This window comes from Coloeus monedula (genome assembly GCF_965178545.1).
Source record: "Coloeus monedula genome assembly, chromosome: 4".
Taxonomy (NCBI): Eukaryota; Metazoa; Chordata; class Aves; order Passeriformes; family Corvidae; genus Coloeus; species Coloeus monedula.
The window spans coordinates 25,887,990-25,907,037 of record NC_138784.1 but is presented as its reverse complement, the minus strand read 5'-3'; the positions used below and the strand labels follow the sequence as shown (position 1 = coordinate 25,907,037).

Genomic DNA, 19,048 nt, shown 5'->3' with positions numbered 1-19,048 from the left:
CATTAAAGCTTTGAGTCCACTGAAATGCAGAAAGAAATTTGCAGGGCTTTCCTGGGAGGTTAACACAGGCAGACTGCTCTGGAACTCTGGTGCAAGTTAGCTCCTTCGCTGAAACCGTATCTTCTGAACACTTCCTCAACAATCTCAGTGCAGAGTTACCCAGATCTGGCTGTCTAATGAAAGGCCATTAAATTACAATGGCCAACTGTCCTGAAAAGTAAATTAGAAGCAGTCAAAGAGAAAACATCCCATCTGCATAGCTGTAGAGGCAGTAAATTCTATGAAGTCTAATGACAGCTGCAAAGAGAAGGAAGCATCTTCAGTGATGCAGCTATTTCTGTAGAGAACATCTGACTCTACACTCAAACTTAGAATCTACCTTTCACTAACAAGCTCCAATTTTATTTCAAACCAACTAGAAGGACAACAGTAGACATGGGTACACCAAATCACAGGATCACTGCAGATAGAAGGGATCTCTGAGATATCAATCCCACCCCTCTGCTCAAAGCATTGTTAACTAGAGCAGGCTGAAGCAGATTTGGGGCTGTGCCCAGCTAAGTTTTGAGTATCTTAAAGGACAATGAAGGCACAACTTTTCTGGGTAACCTCTTCCAAAGGTCTGACCACGCTTAATAGTAAAAAAAGAAAATTATTGTCCCTTGTGTTTGAGTGGAGTTTTCTGTATTTCAGTTTATGCCAATGGCTTCTTGCTTCTCCACCAGGCACCATTGTGAATAATTTGGCTCAGTCTTCTTTAGTCCCCTCATCAGGTATCTATACACATGGATAAGAACATCCTCCCTCAAGTTTTCTCATCTCAAGGCTAAACAGTCACAGCTTTCTCTGTTTCTCCTCTGTCAGATGCTCCAGAGTTCCTCTCTGTGCTCCTTCACAAAGCCCAGTCCAGTATGTTTATGTCCAGCTAATCCCCACTGCAAGTAATACTACAAAGAGGTAATTTCCGATTTTTTTTTCCTTGTCTTATAACAAGAGGTAAACTCTGTCAATGCAGATGATTTTGTTAGTTAGCTGAAAATTTGATACTGTGGGTAGAATAAGATTCAAGGGATTGATTTAAATTTAAGAGCAATACCCACATTGAGTTTTGCTGGCATTATGCTACAAGTTGTATAAAACAACTACCTTCAACTCTTCGTTGCATTACTAAAATTGCATCTTTAGACTTCAATCAAAATAATATTAAGAATGATACTTCTACAGCAGGATCTGTATGACAAGGTTCCAGATGTCACCTGAACACAAATCTATTAGTTAAAAAGTAAAAATGCTGCCTATCACTAATCTCATATTCTTTAATAAGCAAAGTTTTCGAGAAGAGAGATAATGTTGTAAGCCACTTGAAAAGCTCTAATTAAAAATCAGATCAACTATAAAGTAATTCTAGTTTCCACTTGCACCTAAAACAAGACACCTAACAAACACAAGGCTATGACAAATCCAGTACAATATCCCTCATATTACTCACTAAAATAATGTATTTCATTAAATTACTATATATATAAAGAAACAGTTCAGGAAAGCAGAAATCTAATTCCTGCTTTTTACTTCTGCACTGATTTTTCTTCTGAAAGTTTCTACTTCAACAACCTTTGTATCTCTTGGTACCACAGTAAGTTGCGCAGTCTGAATAGATAGAAATAACAACAATTACTTTGAGAAGTTTGGCTCATGTCCATGATGGAAAGAATGCGCATGTTCAGCATTAGAACTTCGCTGACCTCAACTTGCCTACCTCAGAAATGGTTTCTCACTGTCACAGATGCAGTGGACTTACAGTTGTCAGCTTGTCTAGGAGGCAAAGTAGACCTTCACCTCAAGTCACATCACAGCCCTTCTGCAACAAGTACAGTGCAGATCAATGAGAACTTCTCATGAGGAAACATCCAATTAGGCTTAGGAAAAAAAGAGTTCTCTTATCTAGATTTTCCAAAGACCACCTTCTTGCTTGCTCCAAGTGGCAGGAAAAGAAAAAATATTGATTACAATATCAAAATTGAATTACCATTGCATTAACTAGTGAGAAGAATATGGAATACAACCATCACTGAAATACTTCTATGACAAGGCTCTGTTCTTCCTACCCGAACAAAAACCCAGGGAAAAAAATCCAACCAGTACTGCATTTCAGATTGAAATCATATGAAAAAGCCTTTCCTAATGGAAATGGAAGTTATTTTCTTCTCTGATCAAACTGCTTTCCCTAAAGCTCTGTGTACCAGCATCTTATATTGTTCATGCTCAAATGAGTGTTTTGTTTATAATTTCTGATCCTTTATTAAAATGCATCCTAAAGAAATAAGGCTCATATTTAAAAGAGGACAAATCTGCCATATGCACACCAAAAGGAAGGCCCTGCTTCTTTCATACTTCACATTATTCAGTGAAGAGCAGCTGTATAAAAACTTCATGTACAAACTCACTACGTCACTGCCAAGCTTCCAGAACGATTATCCCTTTTACAACAATTTCTGATTAATGTTTTGAAATTGCAATGCATATTTCTATGCTTTCACATTTAAGGCACATCAACATCCTGCCTCTTTTTCTTTTCAGCCACCATCCTCTATTATATATATATATATATATATATATACACATATGGATATTTAAGGAACCAAAAGGGTGAGCACCAAGCAACCAACCAATACTCCCAGCACATCTAAACGAGAGTGCTTCACACCATTTACTATGATAAGGCCCTTTTTAAATAAACGTGTGACTCACTGTTTGTTTTCTTCACCAGGAGGTGGAGTCTTGCCATGCCCCTCCATTACAAAATCCTCATGTTCCATCTGCAAAGGCAAGCATTGCAGGTCAGAAATCGGTGGAGCAAAACGCACATCACCTAAAGTGGCCCTTTTCATATGCAGCAACTCAAAGCAGCCACTTTATCACAGTGGCTGGTCCAGAACAGATCATGTAGTTTCTTAGCAACATATGTACATCTCCAACCCCATTGCTATGGTATCATTCCATAGCACAGATTTCAGAAAAATCTTGCAAGGGAAAAAGAATGGTTTAATGGCTATAGCAGAATACTATTAGTCAAGGTACATAGGTTCTAAGTTCTGCTTTGTTAAGGACTTCCCTTGTCATACTAAGTATTATTTCTACCACTTCTTCCTTACCGATAAAGCAGGAATTTAAAAAAAGGCTTATCAGTATCTCTAGAAAAAAATTAAAATTTTAGAAGAAACTTATTGAGCACAGGAAGAAATGGCTGCAAAAGCAGAGTACTTCTTGTGAAAAATAACTTTTCTTTGAAAAAAGACTTTCACCGCACACACAGCTTAGTTAGCAGGGTAAAAAAGAGGCCTAAGGAAACCTCAAATAGATGCTGTTCCAATGACAACATAAGGTAGGCATTTCCTTTGGCTCTCTTGTTAGAAGATTCCAAGGGCAGTAAGGAAGTTTTATGTTTAATTGTTTGCTTTTAAAATACCAGTTTTAGCATATATTTTCAGTAATTCTTTTTGAGAGAAAAAAGAATTACACTATATTTGCTCATTCATTAATTACGTGCTCTTCATTTAATCACTTAATTCAGCCAGAAGTTCTTGCACAGGTAGCAAAATATTCTTTTCTTTATATCAAAATTCAACACATGCAATTAGTATTTTATATAAACATCCAGACACAGTTAGCAATGCTCTACTTCATATGAAGCCAGCAAACAGGTCATACTGCAATACTCAATAAGCCATACAACAAAGAACTGAATCATAATCACACACAAATCCATGATCCACTACATTAAACTGGAAAGAGGAGAGAAGCACTATTCAGTCAGTTAAGATAACACAGCTTAGTCAGTCTTCCAAGGGGCAAAAAACCCCCAAACCAAACCAAAATCCATCAGCCACTTCCCCTTGTGCCCCTACCCTCTCCCCAAAAGAGTCAAGTTTTCTCATATGTACATTAATACTGCTGTCAGGTCAAAATACTTCCAAAACCCCAAAATCTGCATATTGACATCTAACAAAGATACAAGAAATTATGTTATCTGACTGCACAGGCACAGCCCTAAGCAAAACCACAAATGAACCGACAAAGTGGTGAACTGTAAGGTGCTAATGACATCCACAAGACAGACAGTCAATCAAACATGTGTAAGTTCACATTTGTAAACATGTACCCACATGGCTCCCAGTCCAAACAGTGTTTTCATGTAAAAGCAATGTTTGAAAACAAGAAAATTTCTATTTACAGTTACTTAATAAACTTGGACTTTTATCCATGTATTCACACCATATCAGACACACTGAAATCTATATGTACTTCAGTCCCTACCTGATTCACAAGAGCTCTAACAGCTGGACTCACACCTGTCTAGCTGAAGAGAAAGATACCCATTCCACTAATTCTGTTGTTGAAAATGCTAAAACACTGATGTGTCAGTGGGTAAAACAGCTACAGATTTGTGGCCATATTGCAAAACAGCATGGTTCTGTGAGTGAGAGTAAGTGTTTAAGAATTACTCTTACACAGGAGGTATTTTAGCCTGTTGCTGGTATGAGACAAGTACAATTCACAGGAATGGTTAGCAAGGGAACAGTTTGTGGCCAGTACTGGGAAGATGAAATGCAGCCTTTGGGAGTAAAGATGCACTGCATACAGCATGTATAGTGCTAAACTAACAAGATTCCCATATAAAACAGAAATTTGATGTAATGAAGCTGTAGAAAAGGAGGTACCATAAAAAAAAAAAAAAAAAAAAAAAAAAATAGAGGTGTAAAAGGCAATGATTTAAAAACCAACAAAAATGTAGGAATGGGAAATTACTATATTAGATGATAATCAAGATCTGAATGAGAACATCTTGTAAACTACCACTAGAACAAGGCAATCACTGAAGTACTGCTGATAAAACTGTTGCTTTATTATGAATTTTATATGAAGAACACTAGTGACATCCCTGTTTCAGCATGCTTATCTATCAAAGTTTCATTTCAAAGAAAAGTGGGCAAATAATGACAAATAACAAAGCACCTGAGCTAAGAACAAGATTGTCGGTCCAGGCACAATCTCTTTTAGAAGAACTAGAGAATCCCTCTGCTTTAAGAAATGTTAATCAGTTTGCTGTACTTCAGACAGTAGACAGAAGTATCTGAAATTACTAAAATTTGCATTATAAGAAACTGTAGAAGATACAGTACAATGGCACAGGCACTGTGTCATTCACAAGAAGTTCACCAAAAAAAATTAATCACTGAGTGATGAAATATTCAGGAACACAGAAACTATTCATTATACAAAATAAAGATTAATTGGTAGGGTTTCATTGATAAATAAAGCCAATAATAAATGCATCAAGACACTAAAAAAAGTCACAGGAAGGTCAAGGAATTAATTACTAGTGAACTAGGAAAAAAATCTTTTTAGAATGGATAAACAACTAGACTTGTAGGAAACATTTGGCTGGTCAGGCTCAGAGGATAAAATGTTGCATGCTGCCCGGAGGATGGTATTAAGTGAAGTGCTGCAGGACTCTGCCCTAGGACAAGTCCATTAAATATCTCTACCAATGACTTGCAGGGTCAGCAAGGTATATTCTGGTCAGAATTTTATTAACTGGGGTGAAGAGGATCAATCAACAAGTCTAAAGACAGGGCTGCCATTCAGACGGACCTAGACAGGCTGGAGGAATGGTCCCTACACAAAACACTCGCACCTGAGAGGCCCTGGCAACAATACAGGCTGGTGACTGGCTGGGGAGCAGTTCTGTGGAAAAGGTCTTGGCATAAAGCAAGCTGATCGTGAGCCAGCAATGTGTCTTGTCAGGAAAGGTCAACAGCATCCCAGGCTTTATTAAGAGAGCCTTGCCAGCAGATGATTGCCACCTCTACTCAGTGGTTATTATTCCAGACATGGTCTAACGCACCTCATCCTGGGCCCCCACAATACAAGAAGTACACCCAGAACATGGACACAGTAGCCAACAAGATGCTCAAGGAGCCAGAGCACTTGTCCTGTGAGTAAAGGCAGAGGGAGCTGGGCTGATTTGGCCTGGAGAAAAGATGGCTTTGGGGAGACCTTAACAGCAAGTTACTGTCTGTACAAGGACGTCAGCAAGCAGTCAGGCTCACCACAGAGGTACCCTGTGACAGGACAAGAAGCAACTAGACTGTGTTCAAAAAAGAGAAGTCCAGAATGGATACAAGATAATTATTTTCACCATGAGGACAGTCAAGGACTGGAACAGATAACCTAGCATAGTTTTGCAGTCTCCCTGCTTCAAGTTTTTCATGGCCTGACTAGATAAAATCTCTCACAACCTGGTCTGACCTCATAGGTGACCCTGCTTTAAGCAGGAAGTCAGACTAAAGGCCTTGGAAGGTCCCTTCGAACCTGAATTTCCCAGCAATCCTATGACCAGAAGAACAGATTCAGTTTAATATTGAGAGATCACATACATGACAAAAAACCCTACTGAATTCCCAACCCAGCAAGAACCTGCACTTCAGTCTAGAAAAGTATCTTAGAAAGTTGCATAATCAAAAAAACCCTCAAAAATAAAACAACCACCAAGAAAAACTAAGTTATGCTGAAGAAATAAATACTGAAAAGTCTGCAGCAGATCTATAGTATTCCCTCTTTTAAAATACTGTCTATGAGTAGAGACAATGAAGACTCAAACCCCCTCCACAACACTCCAAAAACATAAGCGCTCAAAGAACGGTGTAGGCAGAGGGGAGATTTCACATAAATAAAACACAACATTTGGCCTGCAAATCTCCTTCAATGCAAGACAACACAGCACTAAGGCATATACAAAAAAAAGAGCAGTTTGACAGTACTGTAACAAACATCACCCTTTTGCTATTGCAATATAAATAAAACCCAATTTGCTCTCAAAGAAAACACCTGTAAGAGGATACACACAGAAAATGTACTATTAAGCAGACAAAAAACTAGCTGTTGAACAAACAAATTGCAACACTGAATTTCACAAGCCTTTGTGGGTTTTATGGTTTATATATGCTTTAGGTATGAAGATTTGTCTGTGTATTAGAAGATTAAAAACAATAGCAGTATAAGCTTTTCTGTTTCTGGCAACGACATTACTTTTACAAAGTGAAAGGAGAAGTTATATATAAGATCACTCAACAAGCCTGACACAGTGCAGCAATTTCTGCATTCCTCTTTTTGCAGAACCTTGACTCCAACTTTCTTTCGTTTGCCTGCATACACTAAACAATTTCATGACCAGTGATCTCTGTTTCACCTGGAAATCTTCAGGTTTTAAAATTTTTGCTAGAAAGTGATACACAGCTTATTTGTCTAAAACATCTAGAATAAGCTCATAAAGTAATATCCATTTCCATCTTTCTGCAAAATTTAGAAGTCACTTTATTGGGTAATTCATCTGAATTCAAAGAGATATATCTGACAAAGAGCCTTCTGAAAAAAATTAATGAGCAAGTAAAATTCCAGTAAAATTCCAAAGGCATTGCTTACATTTTATAAAATTTGTTCTTAGGCCCAGCTACCTATTAATTAAAGATTAAAAAAATACTTAAAAATTAAAATGTTTAGGTCTTATTTTCCCAATGACAATAATAACATCATACCACAGAAAGAATGAGAATGTGGTATTTTAAGTTTTTGATTAAGTGACTATCTGGGGATGAACTGAAGAGAGGAACAGCATGTAAGAGCCACAGTTAGCTGAAAATACTCTTCTCCTTTTCCCCCACCCACAGTTCTTATACAATTCCTATGCACATTTCTTCCCCACAAGTCTCTCAGTTTCCCTTCATTCTGTCATCACCCTATCCTGCTCAGCACTCTTCAAGTCTTTTTTTTTTTTTTTTAAACCTGGAGCCCAGAGTCCTTGCTAAATTCCAGCCATCCACAGCATCCAGCAGCCTCACCCGATCTGGGCGTTCAGAAAAGGCGCCGCTTTCTTAGCCTTGAGTCTCTCTTGACTCACAGCGTACACAGGAAATGCAGTTGTCCTCAATACGTAGCAAAAGAATGGAAGGTGGAGCTAAGAGAGAACTCTTGGATCTGTTGTATTCCTCCCAAGTAAAGAAGAAAAGGTGGAATGGCAGAGGATCCGAAACACTTGAGCTTCTCTTTAAGCGGACTGCAGAGGGAGCCATTGACTCCAAGAGCAGGAATCAAGGGAAGCGCACTGCACACCTGTTTCTCCTGGCAAGCAATGGAGAAAGCTTCAAGATTCTGGCAGCTGGAAGCAGGAACCAGAAATAGACCCTGAAACAGCAGGGGAGGAATTCAATAGAAAACTTTTTTTTTTTTTTTTAAAAGGAACTGCAAGTTTTTGAACTCTGTATTTTATTATTTCAAGGCCTTTTTCTCTAAAAATCCAGGCACCTGTGAATATCCAAATTTCAACAAAAACTAATATATTGAGTGTTCTAAATAGTAAAAGACAATTTGTTTTATCTAAGTTAAGTAAAGCTATTCAGTATTATACACTCAATACTTAACTTTTAGAAAATGAAATGTATTGTGAGCTTAAACATAATCAACTGTTACATTTTTTTGTCCAGAAGTGCAGCACCTGTTACTACAGTTTCATACTACTCTTTCTAAAAATATCTTCAATGAGATCCTAATGGATTTGATTAATGAGCAAACCTTATATCCTAGATAAAGTCGGCAATGCTCTGAAGGGTCAGAAAGTTTCAAGGGCAAAAGCCTCATCTTTCCTGAATCCCGATGTCAGAAAGCACATTTTCCTAACAAGATTCAACTACTGCATTAGCTATCCTAGCCCACCAAAGACGAACTGAGCTTAAGAGAAACCAAGCATTTTCTCAGGAAAGAAGATAGACATTTGGGAGAAATCCTTTACTTATTATAAAAAACGCTATTAATTTTAAACAGTCTTTTTGTCTTCACCAGCATAAAGAAATGTACTAATGCAACTTCATCAGAGTTTCCTTTTCCTACTCATTCCATAGTTCCTTTTCAAAGCTGTTTTTTTCTATTTTATTTTTTTAAAAAAAGCAACCCCCCAAACAAACAAAACAACAACTAAAAACCTCCAACAAACCCCCCAAACCAACAACAAAAAAACCCCAAACAAAAAACAACAACAACAACACCACCACCCAAAAACAAACGAACAAAAGGACTTCAACCAGCCAGGAGATGAAGACACTGAAGATTTTTCACTCACTAGCATCTCAAGCAGACACAACACCAAAACCTTATCTGGTGTATGACTAGATACTCTGGTGAGGACCGGCCAAAAATCAAATGCTGCTTTAAGTGAAGTGATGATTTTAACACAGCCTAGGAAGGCCCAGCTTAAGACTGATAACTCTGATGTTCTGTCACAACTACTCCTTAAATACCCAATGCCCCTCCCAAATCATCATCAGCAACAGTGCTACTGTAAACAGACATCAGCACTTATTTTGCCTCACTGATAGTTGTTTTAAGGAGAGTTGCACAACCCAGTCCTCGAAATCCAAGAAATTAGTCACTAGTCACTACTGCTAACAGTGGTGGAAGCTGTGTTATAAAAAATGAAACCTCAGAGACCATTTGAGGTCTAACAGAAATGTAATCACTACTGCAAATGAAAGGAAAGCTGAGTCACCTCTCTGCCTGGCTTCATTACAAGCACTTTGGACAAACTGCACTGGGGAAGATTTTACTCACTAGAAACAGATTAATTAAATTTTTTATTTAATTTCTTTTAATAAAAATGCAATTTAGCTGCTAACACTTTAATAATTTTTTAGGAATAAATTAGTGTTGAGCTGGCATTTCAAAATATGCATAGAATAGCACAAATTGTTTAGCAAAATTGCCCCCAAAATTTACTAGTTAGATTGAATCTTCATTCCAGTACACAAATGAAAGCATTAAAAAACCCTTAGAATCAGAGATTTAAACTTAAAAGAAAAAAAAAAAAAAAAGAAAAAACAGCTCCTAAAATGAGAAAGCACTGAGTATTTCTCTGAATCACACAGAGGAAAGTCTTAAAGACAAGGTATGCATGAAATATTGCGCTGAATTTTCAATCTCTTTCAGGACTTTGTTGTATTGTACAGCATTGTGATGCAACTAAATTTTCACTTGAACCTATTTCTACCTTTTCTTCTCTCTCAATTTTGCCGAAGCATAGTCTTGATACAAAAAAAAAACCACCGCCAAAATACACAAACCATCTCCTAGCCCACTCAGTATTTTCTTGAAGCTTCTCAGCAGCATCTAGATGAAGCATTTCAATGTTATTACCATCACATGGTCCGGACTAGTTTTCTGTTAGCTACAAGAGAAGTGAAAACTAACTAACATAATCCCCCTTCTAAATCACACTTCATATTCAGCACTCCCTGCTAATCATTTCGAATGCTAACACACTTAGACCACACGAAATTAGCTTTGAAAGTTATTAATCTGCTACTGGTGTTTGTTATATGCAGCTTAATGGTACTTTACCACCTGGCTCACTGAAACATTACATTAAGTAGAGGAAATGCCACATGTTAACATACACCATCATTAAAACGTGCATCATCCTTGTAGAACAGCAGGACAGATTATCAATGGGAACTCATTCATTAACCTATGGAAATCAGAATATGTAATTTATGCTACACCTAAACAAGCACAAAAGCTGCAGCAGTGGTTAAGGACCAGAAGTTTTGCTTTTAGTTTCAGCTGTCACCAATTAGTCATAACCAATTGCAGAAATAACCTATGGCTCACTTTCTATGTAATATTTATAATGTTTGTTAACTAATATTCTCTGAAATACCCAGCAGCTTAACATGAATTCCCTGCTAAGCTTAAACAGTTTTATGAATATCATGAAAACAACAGCCACATTTTGGAAATGCTAAAAGGGTTGGGATCCCAGCCACATTTCATATTGCACAGATAAGAAAGTTTACTCAATTAAAAATTTATTATTCTTTTCATATATTACTGAGCTGCAAAGTATTTAAAATACAATAGCTTGTGTGTGTGTGTATATATATATATATATAAAATAACTAATCTAAATATTGCTCTGAAAGCAATTTAAACCACCTAGTTGTTTGCAGCAAGATACAGTTTTACCTCACATCAACCACCAAAGATGTTAAAGTCACTCAAGTCATGGTATGACAGGATATCCAGAAATACCATCTGAACACTTCAACTCTGAAGCTGCCAAGGCAGCTTTGAGTAATAATTCAACCATCGCAGACACAAAAAATGAATAAAGCGTTCTGAATTTAAGCAGAAGTGCTTTCCTTTTCCTGCACCACTGACGATGACCCATTTTTTTAGTGTGTTCCATCCAAACATTCCATCCATTTTGTAGTGTGTTCTGCACATACATAGTATGGATGGATCCCAGGAAAATCTGAATTTAGTAATATGCAAAAAATTCCCATATTTTATTTAATTAACTTTTTGTATTATTTTTCAGCTAAAGAACAGAAGCATTTCACAAGCCATGAATTCTTGCTAACTTCAGCTACTCTGAAAAAAACCTTTTACACTTCCGTTACAAATTTTTCATACTTTCCATTTAGGGGACAAAATCCGACCTAAAGCCCTTGAACAGTTCACCCCCACCAGTACTTTCACCAGCCACTTGTATGCAACCCAGTGACTCTATTTAACCACCTCATTTTACAGTCAATTTAGTATTTACGGTGCAGACACAGATGAACGAGTTATAGCAGCTTAAACTGACATCTGTAAGTGGCTGATACTCTGATATACATGTTGTTAACTACCCTGACACAGAAAACGTATTAACTTTCTCCCACTTAGATTTGGAAATCGACATGATGCATTGCCACAAAAAGACAACAAGCACAAATAGCTAAAAGAATTTTCAAAGGCTTAAGAAAGCAAATGATAATCAGAATTAGAGAAAACTAAATTACACTTTTGCACTACACATTTAATCACCTTCACTGCCACAAATACTGTTTGCTGCTTTTTGTTAGGAATAACTGAAAGTGACATCTACCTGGCACACAAAAAATGGTGCTGAAGTTATTCTGCTTTAAGAGATCCGACCAGACAGGTAAGCAATAGAAAGAAGAACTTTCTTTTCTGGGTTCACAGAAATCTGCTGTGTGGATTCTAAACCCATAGAAACTGCCAGTGGCCCAGAAAGTTCCTCAACAGCTGGAGGCTGAGAGCAATTCTGTTATATGTATATATTAACCCTGCCTTAAGTCTGTATTAGGCATCCACTTTTGACCACTGTCAAAAAGGAGAAGGAATACAGGCTATCCACACCCACAGTCCACAGCTGCTTTCCAGTTTCTCCAGTTACCAGAATGCAAATCCAAGCTCATTTTAGTCACAGGAGAGCCACTGCTGCTTGCTTGTTAAATTTTTCCAAATTTATTTGGATTATTAAAAAGATTAGCTATCTGACAGAACACCAAACCACTAAAAGAGCCACTCATCCCTAGAGCAGATGTTGTAGAAAAGCACGGCTTTTCTGCAACTTACCCTCAAAAAAACTCCAACAAACCTTTAGATGCCTTGGGAATACGTTATTTCTCTGGGAATTACATGTGGAAATTGTATCTGTTGAAGCCAACCAATATGATTTCAAAGTACCTCTAAATATTTCTTAACCTAATTCCACACTACTGCATCTGTAGACAACTACTACATTCTCCCCTCTTATGATACACTCTCTTGCCTACTGCTCAAATGCTTCAGTAACTTTAAACAAGTGACAGGAAACGCTGGCATATTTTTAATGTTGCTTTTGCCCTTCAAGGGAACCGATACCACACGATATGTTTTTGCAGAGTTTGGGTCCTTAGTTGTCCTGTCACCCTCTTACTGGAATGATGAAGACCATCACCACTATTTTTAGTGTCAAGAATAACAACCACACTCTTTTCATCAAACCTCACATGCACTTCTTTCACACCCAATGAATGAAAAAAAAATTTTGAGGAACTGAAAAAAATTCATACCCATCTAGTTCACAAAATGAAAAGGAAACAGTCCTTGTGGGTCATGTAAATGTACAAAATCTTGCAAATGCACGAAGCCAACAAGACCAATGAATTTTACACCTTTCAATGATTCAGCCAAACTAACAGGCTACAAATGATTTTTCAAGTAAATCTAAGATTTTTTTAAAGTAGGGTAAAGCTTTAATGCCCCTGGCTCAAATTTCTCCCCAAATACCTATCCCCCTCAAGTCTGCCAGAAGACAGTAAGACTGGAAACACTCATCAGTACTTCCACATCTGTAAGACTTTGTATTAAGTGACTGATTATATAGAACTCTGTCACAAGCCACACGGACTACAACCACTGCCAACAGTTCTGTAAAGTCAATACCAAATGGAAAGAGATCAAAAGGCAATATTCTGAAAAGGTAGGAACCCCTCAAATTGTGTGCCAATAGTACACCTGCATGAAAAGAGACACTTTGTAAGCAAAGCCACAAATCAACTTCCCTGTCATCAACATCAGAGTAGGACTATACCACATAAGCTCTCAAATGCAGAACCACTTTTTCAATATTTAAGCAAATATCTGCTTTTTTGTCTGTCTTGCAAAGTATCATAAACTGCTGTAATCAGCTGAAGAAGACACACTATTGGTTGAGAAAAAAATCTAATGAGAAAACACTTATGAAAAAGAAGGAACCTTTAAAAGAATGGAAAAGATGAGTTTAAAGCAAATGTTTTTTTTAAGATGGAAGTGTTTTTTTCCTTTAGAAATGGGACACACACCTATTCACTGCAGTGACATGCCATGCCAGTACACTTCCTCCACACGAACTGTACATATGAAAAGACTCGATCAAAGAATGTATGGTGACAGTTCTGACAGATGTCAAAGTCATCTTGGCACATGATGGTATTTTCCAAGAGAAAGAAAATACATCATTGTGTTAACCATCTCTTTTGTGATTCAAAAGCACTTCAGGGTATTTTGAGATTAGAAAACAGAGAGTCATCTTTCAGTTCAGCATCTATATTTTAGCAGTCTTCACTACAGATAAGTAGGTTTCAAATAGGCAATTCATCTTGCCTCTGTAGAAAACAGTACACCCAACTGGCAGAATCCTGAACTCGATCCTGAATTTCTTTTAGAATGTCTAAGCAGCTAGGCAATCCACAGCATTCCTTTACAACAGTTCAAGTAGTACTGTCTGTTTAATTCCACGTTCTTTCTTGCAAAGTCCTCAACAATTTTACCTTATTTATAACTGCTTTTTTATAGTAGACCCTGATAACATACTGCACTGGTTTTGGCTGGGATTGAGCTAAATTTCTAGACAGTAGCTGGTAGAGGACTGTGTTTTGGATTTGTGCTGGAAGCAGTGCGATAACACAGGGATGTTTCTGTTACTGCTGAGCAGTGCTCACACAGCATCAAGGCCTCTTCTGTTTCTCAGCCCACCCCACCAGCAAGCAGGCCAGGGGTGCACAAGAAGCAGGGACAGGACACAGCCAGGACAGCTGACCCCAACTGTCCAAAGGGATACTCCACACTGCATGGCATCATGCTCAGCATGAAAACTGAGGGAGTGAGGGTGTGTGTGGAGGTTAGCTGGGGCTAACATTGCTCAGAGACTGACTGGGCATCAATTGTTTGGCAGCAAGCAATTCTTCTCCTTTCGCATAATTTGTTTTCTCACAGGTTCTGTTTTCTTCTCATCTTTGTTGTTGGTTTGGGTTTTTTTTCCCCCTGAATTATTACACTGCCTTTATCTCAATCCACGTATTTTCTGACTTTTACCCTTGCAATTCTACCCCTCCACCTCACTGCAGGGACAGGAGTGGATGAGCAGCAATGTGGTGCTTAGTTGCCAGCTAGGATTAAACCCCCTAACATAATTGTAGCTCTTTGCTACAATGCCTTGAAATTTGAAGTTATAAACTCACAGTCAGGTTTGCTTGGGGCTTTTTCCCCATGTAGAAAAGTCCGAGCATGTAGTGTTTTGTAGGAAAGTATTTCAGGTTCTTTTCCTGGCCACAGTGTTAAAGTTCCAGAGAGAAACTAACCCAAAATTTCTGCTTCCCTTGAGGGACTATGTTAATTTGTACTTAAAACAAGAGGACTATGTCATAAGACTTTTACAAGCTTTGAAAACTTGTCATTAAAAGGAAGGACTACTTTATTAACTTTAAATTTTTAGTAATTTCATTCTTTACTGAGAGGTTATTGGATTATCTTTTTTTAATACATGATATGCAAATATTTTGGTTTTGAAATTACTCTCCTAAGGAGCTGTAGCATTTCCAGGTTAACAAAATGTCATCTCCATGTTCTGCTAGCTTCACCAGTTTCTGTTGTGAAAAATTCTTTGTCCTTCTAGTTCTTAAGCTGCCACATTTCAGGAGAAGCATAAACTGTCTTGTCAGGCAGAATACCTCTCTACTTTTAAAAGACTATACAAGATACTTCATACAAAGGCTCCAGGAGCTTAGTATAGCTGTAAGTCAGCATTACAAAGACTAGCTGCTCCTACAACTCATGTTCCAGAAAAATAATGGATATGTACCCTGCAAATCAGGGCACAGAAATGCTGCAAGCTCCACAGGCAACTCACCAGCAGACATCAAAAATCGATCAAGTAAATAAAAATACCTCAAAGCCTACTGTCCTGGATCCAGTGGAGAAGCAACAGCCACATGAGTAAACTGAAACCTACTCAGAACTGTCAGGCACTCACAAGAAGGTATACTGAGGTTGAAAGCACACCTCTTGTAAGAAGCCAAAATTCAGGGCAGGGATTCATACTGCAAGGAACCATAATCTGAAAGCACTATGTACCAGGCCAGTACTAGACTGGAAAACATCTTTTTTAAAATGACAGTCACAAAGCAGACTGTTTATTTTATTACTGTATAGGCCTGAATGTTTTAAATTACTTAGTGCTATCTGAATAGAAACCCAGTTCTGTATCACTAAGTAGGATTATAAGCCCCAGAAATACAGGCATCAAGGTTTTGGATGCTGTAAGTTTAATTATTTAACTACAAGGGTTTTTTTCACTATATTTGTTCTAAATCCCACAAAATGAAAGCATCAGCCTAACTTTTGCACTATTGTCATCATTATGCAACAGCCACATCAGAAGTTGAGCATACCTTACCCATAATGCAGTTAGTGGAACATTCCTGATTTTAGGATAGAGAACTCCTAACAACACTTCCTTGTGAATTTTATGATTCTGTTTATAAATGTAAAAATACATAGCCTAACACATGCTCATGTTCCTTTATTCTCAAAGTGTATGGAGTAAAAGTGGAATTTAGATACTTGAGTCCCATACTTTTTAACCTTTTTATCATCTCTGCATGAATGCTTCAGGATAAAAAAAAAAAACCCAAACCAAAACACCACAACAAAACATAGCCAGTGCCAACAGAGTTCTGAAGAGTGATTTAAACAGAAGGCAAGTGCTAGCTCACAATTAGACACCAAGAGGCAAGAAAAGTAAGAATTAGCCAGTTTGACAACAGTCAGGCAACAATATAAGGGAAAGATTCACATAGACAGATATGAACAGGGTAGCAACTTGAAATAAAACAAGGATTAACAGGTGACCTCAAGACAGCTTCTAAGTGGCACTGGACAGTGAGACTGAAAAACAGGACAAGCCTCAATGGCTGTGTCACTGGTTTTGAAAGAGCCAAAGTATGAAAAAGTAGCCTAATTCCTGGTCTACTGATTCAGTTCAATAATTATTTCTATAAATATTAATGAAAACTTTGAATACCTTTATCTAATGCCATACCATACAGAATCTTTTCCCTTTTCCTGTACTTGTTAGGAATTGAGCATTATTACATATCCTGTGCAGTCATATTTTTCATCAGAATTTTGTGTACCTAGATTTTTAGTATACAAAACATTAAAATGGCAGAACTAGCTATTTTTCCTCCTTTCCCTTCAACAACACTGAAGTTGTACCACACTTCATAAATGACTTTCTATAAATTACTTTAGTCTAAGTCCCTCACTCCCTCTGAATTCACAGGCTTTTGTTTTGAGAGAGGAAGGAACAACTAGGAGGGGAGAGGGAAATTCTACATTTAACATGAACATTTAAATTGCATTTTTTGATGAAGAAGTTTCCTGCATAAGCTCAAAACTCCTGCCAACATTGAAAGAAATCTAAAAATATTTCAAATCAGGCATAAAATTTTAGCTTCCTCCTGCAAGATTTTACAGCAAAGGAACAATTGAGAAACCAAGTTTAAGTATTATCTGTGCAGTAATCCTTAACTGATGGATCAAAACAGCTGAAAAGAAATCAGTCACAAACAAGAAGTTCAGTGCTCATTGATATTTTCAGAGTACCAAGGTTGTTAATGGAAAAAGCCTAGTAATCATTATTAGCTAATTAGCTACCACAAAATGTAATTAAAAATTAAAATAATAATCCAAATAATAGTAAAGGGAAGAGGGTTCCAAGCAGAAATACTGGTTTTCTACTCCTGCTTGTGCAATGGAGAGGTAGCAGAAGATTTCACTCTGATATCAGGGAACCAGAATGACCCGGGGCTTCCTGCCTCCCACCAGCAGCTCCAGCAAACATGACTGGGGGAGAACACCATGAGGATCTTGCTTGTATGCCCAGTTCTGAAGGGATCAGTCCTACAAAATTCTCTTCATTGTAGCCCACTGGTGAGCCTTTGCCACCTCATGGTGGTGTTCAGTCAAAGGCTGGACTCAATGATCTTGGAGGTCTCTTCCAACCTTAATGATTCTATGATTCCTTCTTTTTTTTTTGAAAGGAAGAAAAGTGACTCTGAAAAGCCAGAAACCAGACAGCCCACCCTGCAACTACTCTAAAAAGTAAAGGGATGCTTCACTGTACGATACTCACTAGCAGATCATTTGGCTAAAATAGACCAGATATTATTATCAAATAAGACTTCCACATTTGCCAAAACTAAATTAATTTTTAAAACTCTTATGCTCATTTGAAAAAACTGACTTCTGCACAGGTTTCTTCCCCTCTGTATAGCACTAATATTAGATAATTCTTGGGATCAAGAGTGTGCTATTGACAGGTGCCAGCTGTCTTTATCATGTTGATGCCATTTTAAAGAAAGTGTATTTTCTGTTAGTCTGACAACAAGGAAGAAACTGAAATCAAACAATGGAATCAGTTAATATGAAAAGCCCTGGCCACAAAACTACCAAGACACTAAGTGTCTCCAAAAGCAGCCAATGGACAGAAGGGGAAAGGCCATGCACAAAATACACTCTCTGCTGGAAAACAATCCAAAGAATGGCGAAAGGATACGCTGACAAAAAACTGAAGGGAAGAACTGTAGAAATTTCCCAAGTAGGCAAAACTGAGAACATGAGCACAACTCAACCACAATATTAAAAAAAAATTAAATTACTAATTAAATAGAAATGTATGCATTAACAACAGTGGTAGAAATAAACACTAAAGTGAGAACTGAGTCCATCAATAACTTTCCTTAAGCTTAATTTCCAATGAGTTGCCACTGAGTTTGCCACTCATTTCAAGAGTGGCAAAGGCAAGCATGAAAGCTAACTTTACATCTGTCTCACCAGGTTGTTAGAAGTCCAGCAGGAACACCATTCCTCATGATGTCTGACTGCAAGGCTTAAATTTTCTGATCATACCTTACATAGTGTTAATTAGTTTGAAGGACATAAATACTTAGTCTTTAAAGTGACTTGCTCAGCTCTACATAAGGCACAATTTTTTTTTCTTTTTCAAAACCAGAGGAAATCTCCTTTTACCTTCAGGTCTTGACCTGGGTGTCTCAGAATACTATACAGTCTAGGATGCCAGAAAACCTGAGACAGTTACAGGACCAAGCCAGTTCACAGGCATAAAGCAGGACACATCATTTGTTTTCCACTCTATCATAGAATCTTCACGTAAAACTTTTAGGTTATTTTCAGGCCAGCACCACAAAGAAATTAATTCTTGCAGTACCCAAATCTTTATATCCTGATATTCATGGTAGCTCCATGAAAGATGATTTTGGCCTCATCTCTTTCAGAATACTTCATTCATGTATACCTCATGTCTCCTGCCTGAAAAAGTTGGGAGTGG

The 19,048-nt window shown here is 37.6% G+C and overlaps 1 protein-coding gene across 5 annotated transcripts in view; it reads right to left on the bottom strand.

Moving 5' to 3' along the window:
• The window catches only part of TNRC6B (trinucleotide repeat containing adaptor 6B), a 122,786-nt gene that overhangs the window by 84,568 nt on the left and 19,170 nt on the right, over positions 1-19,048 (bottom strand). For all 5 annotated transcript variants that reach the window (XM_082280936.1, XM_082280931.1, XM_082280934.1 and 2 more), the window contains exon 4: positions 2,749-2,816. In XM_082280936.1, the coding sequence (XP_082137062.1) occupies positions 2,749-2,816 (68 nt within the window). The remainder of the gene's footprint in view (positions 1-2,748; positions 2,817-19,048) is intronic.